The 9,244-nt window shown below is 50.2% G+C and overlaps 1 protein-coding gene across 1 annotated transcript in view; it reads left to right on the forward strand.

Moving 5' to 3' along the window:
* Positions 1-5,307, forward strand: part of SLCO2A1 (solute carrier organic anion transporter family, member 2A1) — a 149,354-nt gene extending 144,047 nt beyond the window's left edge. Inside the window, exons 13-15 of the mRNA XM_006883420.1 lie at positions 828-892; positions 3,924-4,047; positions 5,187-5,307. Coding sequence (XP_006883482.1) covers positions 828-892; positions 3,924-4,047; positions 5,187-5,307 — 310 coding nt within the window. The remainder of the gene's footprint in view (positions 1-827; positions 893-3,923; positions 4,048-5,186) is intronic.
* Positions 5,308-9,244: the final 3,937 nt, after the last annotated feature.

Here is a 9,244-nt window from a genome sequence, read left to right on the forward strand (position 1 = left end):
CTCTCTCTCTCTCTCTCTCTCTCTCAAATGCTTTTCCTCAAATGCTTTCGCCCTCATAAAGGTAACATAAGAGCAGGGCAGGCTCTTCATTCATCACAGTAAAAATGCACAACTCTTCATATCAAAATGATTAAGACTCTGGGACAGCAGAGCATTAGGACAAACATGGGATGTTAGGGAGCTCTGGTGGCTTAATGGTAAGTGATTGCTCTGCCAGGGCAAATGTACGTGGTTCAAATCCACCAGCTGTTCCACAGGAGAAAGATGGGCAAAGAGTTGAGTTCTATGTGACTGCTTGACAAACTCCCAGAAAAGCCCCCTCTGGGGTCTTCTAGTTGCACAGAGAAGCTTCCAGCCCATGTTCCCTGGTTGGCATCTGAGTTCTCTTTCTCTGTTAGAAGCCACTCTGGGGGAGTCACTTACATGCTGTTATCAGCACACCATTCAGCCTTCTTCCCTCCACTCCTGGCCTCTGCCTCCTGCCTTCTGTCTTCAGTGAGATCCCTGCCACCATGAAAATACGTGGGCCAGTTGATCTCAAACTTGAGCATGCCTCAGACTGTCCCAGGCAGCTTGCTAGAGCCCAGGGTGCTGGGCCTGACTCAGCCTTTGTGGGCTGAGGCCAAAGAAAGAGCATTTCTAACACGCTTCAGGGGGACTGCTATTGATGCTGTTGTTGGTCCATTAGGTTTCATGTCCCACTGATGCAAAAACAGCCCAAGTGAGCCTGGCCGGGCCCATGGCCTGCTGGGCATGTGAGGGCAAGTTCTGGGACCAGCTGCCCCTAACAGAGAAGTAGTACAGCCCAGCTTTGCTTTTTCTTGCAGGGTGGTGAACCAGGAAGAAAAATCCTTTGCTATCGGGGTGCAGTTTCTACTGATGCGTCTGCTCGGTGAGTGTTGGAGATCGCTCTGCTTCATAAGAGGTTGCCCCAGGACACTGAAGGGCTGGGGGCGGGGGTGCAGAGTAGGGGACAAAGAAGCCCCATCTCATCCCTGTTGTACAGACAACGTCTCTGCATGCAGAGATCAAACACCACACACAGGCAGCTTCCCTGAAGACTTGAGAGCAGAGTCTGTGCATGGTGTCAATTCCACGCCCCAGTGTGTAAGAAAAGAGGAAAAACAATTGTAACTAAGAATGCCCTGGAAAGAGTTAAAAGCAGGTATTTGTCAATCTTTCTCCAAGAACTTTTGCCACAGGGACAAAAGTATGCATTCCGGCCCCAGGCAGAACAACAAAAGAGCTCAGCCCTGGCTTGCTGTCCATTTACAAAACGGCCTCCTCCTGCACCATTGGTGGCAAGAAGCTGCACTGCGACCCCAAAGGCACACTGTTTGAATCCACCAGCTGCTCTGCAGAAGAAGGCTGGACAGTCTCCTCCTTCCATTTTCTGCCTCTGAAAACCCACTGGAGGGTCAGCTCTGGGTCGGTTCGGACTCAATGGCCAATAACAATCTCCTGTGGGAGTCTGACACACGTTTCCTGTGTGTAAGTTCTCTGTTGGCAAGCCTGCCCGCCTGCAGGCAGCCCAGTGTCCATCAGGGGCGTCTGCCCCACAGGAAGGGCACAGCCAGCGCTCCCTGGGGACACAGGCCAGGCACTCCCCCTGGAAGGGGACACACACAGTGGCCATGATTGTGGGTGTGGACAGCCTCTTCTTTCTCCGGCAGAGCAGCTGGGGGCTTTGTGAACCACCAGAACCACCACTGTTTTTGATTAGCAGATACATTTTCTTTAAAATTGTTAACTCAAGTGAAAGTTTACAAATCCTATAGGTGTTTTATTCACTCCCTTATACACATTTTGTCTTATAACATTAATTCCATTTAGATAATGCAATTCGTTGCATTGTCTGATGAACCTTCGATTGTACATTCATCCCTTTGTCCAACTTAATTCATGTTCACTTTGTTTCTTCTCCCTTCTGATTCTTGGCAACTACCTGAGGATGATTGTATTTGTGTGTAAATCTTTCCTTAGTTTTTCGGTGAGTTTTTTTTTTCTGGGTTTTTTGGTTTTGGTTGGTGTTTTTTTTTTATGATTGTTGTTGTTGTGTACCACAGAGTCAGAACTGACCCATAGCTGACCCTCCAGTGGGTTTTCAGAAGCAGTTAATCACACGGAAAGAGACTGCCCCTCCTCCCATGGAGCAGCTGGTGGCCTCAAACTATGTGCCTTCAGGATTGCAGCACAGCTTCTTAGCACCAGGCCCCCAGAGCTCTCTTCATAGAATTGTTGTTGTTTTTGTTAAGTGCCATCAAGTCGAGCATGACTCACAGCGAACCTATGAACAAAAGACCTAAACCTTGTTCTAGAAATATTGGCATTTCTCTAAGTTCATAGTGTTTCCAGAGGCATATGGTTTAGGAAGTGGATGCCACTCCTGCTTCCAACTTCATAGGAGTTGTTGTTGTGTGCCGTTGAGTCACCTGCGACTCATAGCGACCCCTATGTACAACAGCCCTAAACCCTGCTCTGTCCTGAGCCAATCTTATTGTTTCTGACACACCTACCCCCATTACCTTAGTCACTGAATCAATTCATATCATCGAGGGTCTTCCTCTCCTGCATTGTCCCTCTGCCCTCCCAAGCATGATGTCCCTCTCCAAGGCCTGGTCCCTCCTTGCAACATGTCCAAAGTATGTCAGCTAGAGCTTCAGAATCCTTGCTGCCAAGGAGCAGCCTGATTTAATCCTCTCCAGGACAAACCTGTTCTTTCTCTTAGATTTTTAATGTTAAATCTCATTGTTGTTGTTATGTGCCGTCGAGTTGCCTGTGACCCTATGTACAATAGCCCTAAACCCTGCTCTGTCCTGTGCCAGTCTCACTGTCTCCAACACACTCACCCCCATTACTCCAGTCACTGAATCAATCCATATCATTGAGGGTCTTCCCCTCCTGTGATCTTAGAAGATGTCCAGCTTTGGAGAAGCCTCATGGGGCATCTATAAGTCCAAGTGGATTTCTTTTGGCTCTAAGTTTTTGGAAGGTGGTGCAGTTTGCATTACTAGCCTGCAGATGGCAGCCTGAGTCCACTTAGTGGCACACGGAAGAAAGGTCTGGTGCTCAGATTCTGTAAAGATTAAACTCACAATAGTCAGTTCTGGCCCAGACTGACCGTCTGTCCAGTTTCTGAGACTGGAAACCTTTACAGGAGGAGGCTGTCCATATTTATCCTACAGAGTAGCTGGTGGATTGAAACTACCAACCCTTCAGTTAGTCACAGAGCATGCTATACTGTGCCATCAGGGTGGCAAAGCTTATAGTAAAAAAAAAACGCTATCTGGCAGCTCTACTCTGTCTCACAAAATAGAGGTTTCTGACATGAGTCAGACACAGCTCAACAGTGAAGAGTTTCTTATTTAGTTCAGCTCTCGTTTAAGACACAGCCAGCTCCAGGCCTTACCTCTCAGCCTGTGAGGCATTTGGAGGGCTTAGAGCCAGCCTCTGAGCAGGCAGGGTGCTGAGTCGGCCAGGAATTGCCTGAGCCAGCACCACAGATGGGTAGAGTGCCGGTCAGGGGATTTGAACTTGGATAAACCAGGGTACAAAGCTGGCCCTTGACCCCTCTCATCATGTGACTATCAGGGGCTAAATTCACCTGCCTCCTTGGTATAGACGCACTTCTCACTCGCTGGGCCCAGGTCTCTGAGAGCCTCCTGCCCCACAGCAGAGCTCAGAGGTTCCCACGCTCAGGGCCAGGCCAAGCGTGGGGTTTATGCTACATGTCCCTGAACTGGCATCAGGGTAACTGTGACTCATTCTACAATGAGAGGACGGCCAGGTCCTCTTCCTCTGGAAGGTCTTCTGGTCAAAGAGAAATGTGGCTTCATGGAGTTCTGCTGTGCTGCCAGGGGTGGGTGCCCTTGCCTGCTGGGCATCACATGACCCTGGCCCTGTCTCTTCCCTGCTTGTACCAGCCTGGCTGCCGTCTCCGTCCCTGTATGGCCTCATCATCGACTCCTCCTGCATCCGGTGGAGCTCACAGTGCTCGGGAAGGCGAGGGGCGTGCACCTACTATGACAACGATGCTCTGAGAAACAGGTGAGGCCAACACACAGCAGCTGGCGGCCCTGCCGGCCGCTGGGTGTCTGTCACCTTTCCACGGGACCCAAGGGACCTGAGGGGCCATCTCTGCACAGCGTTCCCTCCAGCCACCTTTTTTGGGGCTGACACACAGTCCAGAAATTGTGGGAGCTACTGGGGCCTGGACAGGGGCTGGACATGGTTTAGGGGGAGAAAGAGAGAAGGTCAGGGGACAGGTACAACAAGAAAGCAGAGAAAAAGTGTCCCTCCCTTCCTCCTGGGTCCGCAGTCTTGGCTTCTGGACGCCAGGGAGTTGGAACTCAGACCAGCAGGAAGCCTCTGCTCTCAGAGAAAGGACCCTGATGGTCTGGCCCTTTGGGGCGCCAGGGAAGGATAAAGACCTCTGGATTAGGATGCTTGGACCTACTTCCTGCGTACTCCTTCCCTACTTCCTACTTCCTCCCTGCTTCCTGCCTCCCTCCTACCTACTCCCCTCCCTTTTTCCTGCCTACTCCCCTACCTACTTCCTTCCTACTCCCTCCCTACTTCCTGCTTACTCCCCCCACTTCCGGCATGCTCCCTCCCTACTTCCTGCATACTCCCTCCCTACTTCCCGCATACTTCCTCCCTGCTTCCTGCATACTCCCTCCCTACTTCCTGCATACTCCCTCCCTACTTCCTGCATACTCCCTCCCTGCTTCCTGCATACTCCCCTCCCTACTTCCTGCATACTCCCCTCCCTACTTCCCGCATACTTCCTCCCTACTTCCTGTATACTTCCTCCCTACTTCCTGCATATTCCCCTCCCTACTTCCTGAATACTCCCCTCCTAACTCCCCTGCCTATTCCTCAACCTATTTCCTGCCTACTTCCCTCTCATTTTCCCTCCCCGGTTCCTGCTTCCTCCTCTACCTATTTCCTAGCAGTTTCCTGCCTAGGCCCTTACTTTCTACCTGCTTACTTCCTGCCTGTTGCCCTGGAGGTTTGTTCCCTGTTGGGGCCAAAAGAACAAAGAAAGCTATTCCCTCCTGGATGCTTGCATCCTCTCACTTGAGAGGCTGATGAGAATGATGCTGTTGTTCCTGGCGGTCCTGGCCTGGGACAAGGACGCCACGCTTTGCCTCCCCTCACTGACCCTGTCTCCTCCTGCTGCACAGGTATCTGGGCCTCCAGGTGGGCTACAAGGTCCTGGGCTTGCTGTTGCTCTTCCTCACCATCTGGAGAGTGAAGAAGAACAAGGAATACAACGTGCAGGAGAAAGCTGCAGACCTCATCTGACCGCGGGCTCCTGGCCACCACCCTGCCCGGGCAGTGGGCCCTGCTGCCCCGACCTGCCTGTATTTACTGATGTTGACTAGTCATTTCCCTTCCCACCCCAGCCATCGTTCTCCCTTACTGCCTCCTCCTCCTCCTCCTCCTCCGTAAGGCCCCCTCATTGCTTCTAAAGGATGCTGAGCCCCTCAGCTGAGGGGGCATAACACTGGAGGACTGGGTCATCCCTGCCCCTTGAGAAGACACACACACACAGAGAAAGAGAGAGAGAGGTTCTCCTTGGCTATGAGTCCTCTGACGTGAATGCTCACTGAGGCTGCTTCTGCCCCATTAGCCCCTAAGTGAGTAGAGAAAATGCCCTTCTTGCCCTTCGGCTGGGCCACTAAGAGCAGGATGACAGGTGAGGGGAAGAAGGGAGTGGACAATGTTAGCAAGAGTCCCGAGCCAGGCCAAGGGAAGGGGGCACAGGAGACGGGAGCCTGCTGGCCCTCTCTTGAAGTGAGGTTTGCTGTCGGTGTGGACGCCCGGAGAAACTAGTCCCTTCCCCCATTAGACCCTTCTGGAAGCCACCGTATTGGATATACTGCCAATTACGTCCCTCTCAGTGACCTACCCAGGCACCAGAGCCATGGTCAAGTGCTGTTGAGTCCGAAATTACTTATAACTAACCCTCCAGCAGGTTATCAGAGGCTGTACATTTCATTGGAGGAGACTGGCTAGCTTTCTCCAGCAGAGCAGCTGGTGGATTCAAACCACATGCCTTTGGGTTGGCTGCACAAAGCTGCTGTGTTGGAAGATACTGCCAACCAGACCCTTCTCCGTTACACACCCAGGAAGCAGGGCAGACACTGAGAAGCCCTGAAGATGAATCATCCGAACGCCGTTCACCTCAGCTCTAGCCGCTTTGATACTTAGCTTTGTACGTTCTTCTCTGTGTTTCCAAGAGCGCCTTTTAACCTGAAGAAGTCACATCATGCTAACCTGACAAGTGGCCTGGGGATGGGAGTGACACTCACGCCCACCCTCGCGGAGTTAAGGATCATCCCCTTATCTTGAATAATGAGGTGGTCCGCCATCTCCTTCCCAGGTGCCTCTGGAGCAGATGAGAAGGCTCATGTGGTCTTACCTGTCTAGACACCAGTCTGTCTGCCGAGAAAGGGTCCAGCGAGGCAGTAGATATCAGCAAAGCAAATGAGTGCGTGCTCACTGCCACCAAACAAGTTGACCCTGTCACCAAATTGGAGGCAGGCAAGGTGGATTTACCTGGATCCACACATGCTTATTGCCATCACCATTTTGGCCTTTCCCAACTTCTTGCAAGATGTCAAGTGCTCTCTGTAGAATGAGTATAGGTTTGTAGGCACTGCTGCTATGTGGTAGAGACCTAAGAGTTAGAAGCCTGTGAAAGAGGCTTCTTGTTAACCAATACTATACATCCTGGAGGCCAGTTTTGCACGAGGCAGTGTGTGGTTGTTTCCCTAGGACGTGGTTTCCCATAGATTTTTACCTCACTTCTCTCCTGCTACCTTACGGCCTCCTCTTGGGGCATGCATGGTGGATCGTCTTGGGGAGGAAGTGGTACAACAGGAATCCAAAGACCACCAACAAGGATCCTAACTTTCTAGGGCTCCATCAGACTGACTTTGAACTTGACTTTTCGCTGAATAGAGACCTGGTGCCCTATGTCCTATTGGAGCAGCTGGCCACAAAGCTTTGCCACACAAGGGCTTGAAACCCACTGTTCATGGAAGTGACCTCCAGCAGCATGCCGTCTCATGCCACCTCCAAGAAGTCCTCCGAGATTATAAGCCAAAAGACCCAATGTCACATCTTTGTGACAAGACAAGCCTTATCTTCAAAGCCACCAGCCCTATTTCCAAAGATCTCGCTCAGGAAGGGGGACGCTATACAACCTCAGGGGTCAGTTTCAGCACATACAGAAGTTCTGCTTGGAAAACGAGTCCCTGGGGCTTTCTGGCAGGGACTTTACCAATTTCTGGAGGCTTCGCCCTCAGCTGGGTTCACAAAACAATGCCAACCTTCAGACTCTGGAAAATTGGTTTCTCGCTCAGATTTTTATTCTGTTATGACTATTGCTATTAATATATTATCATTTTGCTATTGATGTGACTTGGTCATGAATTTGCACTGACATCTACATCCATCAGAAAGCAGAAAGAATTCTACCTTCACAGCAGAGCCCCCCCCCCTTTGTTCTTTTGAGTTAAGGTCTCAGGGTCAATGTCAAGGGCTGGACTCTAACTAGATCTGATCTTTATCCTTGGTGTTAATAGTCCAGAATGGGGTTGGACATAAGCAGTTAAATCCTTGATACAAAACAGAATCTGTTCAGTCATCTAATTGACTTTGCTTGTTCACAGCGAATGATACAGTTCCTGCAGAAACACTTTTCCCCATAAGCACCAGCCAGGACAATAATAGAATGGGCTGTTTTATATTCCAGAGCAAAGATGAGCAAAAATGCAAAACTCTCATAAAAGAAGCTGTTAAAATCCAGATTCCCAACATCCTCCACCCCGTCTTGGAGTCAGTTTCTGTGTATCTGTGGGGGGCCCAGGAATCGCACGTTTAACAACCCTTTCATTGAGGCGAAGGTGGGTGGTCCTCAAATGCTACAATGGGGTGTCATCAGTGCCACAAAGCCTTGGGGACACCCACTTGAGTTCACATTACAAATACATTTACAATCTCAGTAGGCCTTTGGTAAATGCAAGTGTGAGTCAAGGTGAAGAGGAGCCTGTAAATTTTGTTTTCTGGAATATTCCAATCAGGAGAAGAGGTGTTAGATGCCTTCGAGTTGACTGTGACTCATAGTGACCCAGCAAACAATAGATCGGAAGCCTGTTCTATCCTGTTCCATCCATACCATCTCCAATATACTTGAGCCCATTGTTACAGTCACCATGTTGATCCATCTTGTGGAAGGTCTTTCCCTCCTACACTGACCCTCCACCTTCCCAAGATGATGTCCTTCTACAAGGACTGGCCTTTCCCAACAACATGCCAACATATGTGGGACGAGGCCCATGCACTCACGTTTATGCGAGCCACTTTAGAGGACTGAGAATGAAACTCTTACTCCATAAGCTTAAGTTTTCAAAACAGATCACAGGTCCGTCTTGAAGCCAATTAGATTTGACTTCAAGTCGCAGTCTCACTGACTGACTAGCAGTTCAACAGCAATCATACTTCACTGTGACCCCAGAACACACACAGGCCCTTGGATGCCTGTGCGTTAAAGAAGGCTGCTCAGGGTCTTTGAATAGTCATACCCCAAGGACTGTCTGTATATTTATAAACTCTGCGTCGTCCAGAGCTTCCTGGTGCAATCCTCACCACAGCTTCGTGGTGAAGGCCAGGATGTTATTAAGGCTCCAACTGAGGGTGAGGAACGTACGATCCAGGAAAGATTATCATGACTAACGTCACACATACACTAGCTGACGTGGCCTGGACTCATCTCTGTCTTCTCCAGCACAAACTCACCTACTGAATCATTTCCAAGATGGTAGGGAGGCACCCTCTTTTCTCCAGGGGTTCGCTAGCCTGTGAGAGAGCGGTGGGAGAATCTATGGAGATCCACGTAAGGTGGACCTCAGTCATATTTTCATTTCCTCTTGAATTCAAATTGCAAGAACACTTTGACTGTTTATTAAATGGTGTTGCTTCAGCCCTGGAGCAATGTGAGTTAGAGAGTCAGGGAGAAAAGGGAGACATATTTGAACAATGAGAATAAGGCTTTGACAAGAGAATGTCCTAAGAAAGCTGCACACAGGCAAACCTTCGCGGGGAACACCTCATGCAGTGACTGGTCAGTAGGCTTGCCTAGGACACAGAGCCAGAGGGTGTGTGTGTGTGTGTGTGTGTGTGTGTGTGTGTCCCCTCCGGCTTAAAACATACTGTACACCGTCAAGTTAGGACC

This window comes from Elephantulus edwardii, unplaced genomic scaffold, assembly GCF_000299155.1.
Source record: "Elephantulus edwardii isolate Elephantulus edwardi_28Jun2011 unplaced genomic scaffold, EleEdw1.0 scaffold00027, whole genome shotgun sequence".
In the NCBI taxonomy this organism is placed as follows: Eukaryota; Metazoa; Chordata; class Mammalia; order Macroscelidea; family Macroscelididae; genus Elephantulus; species Elephantulus edwardii.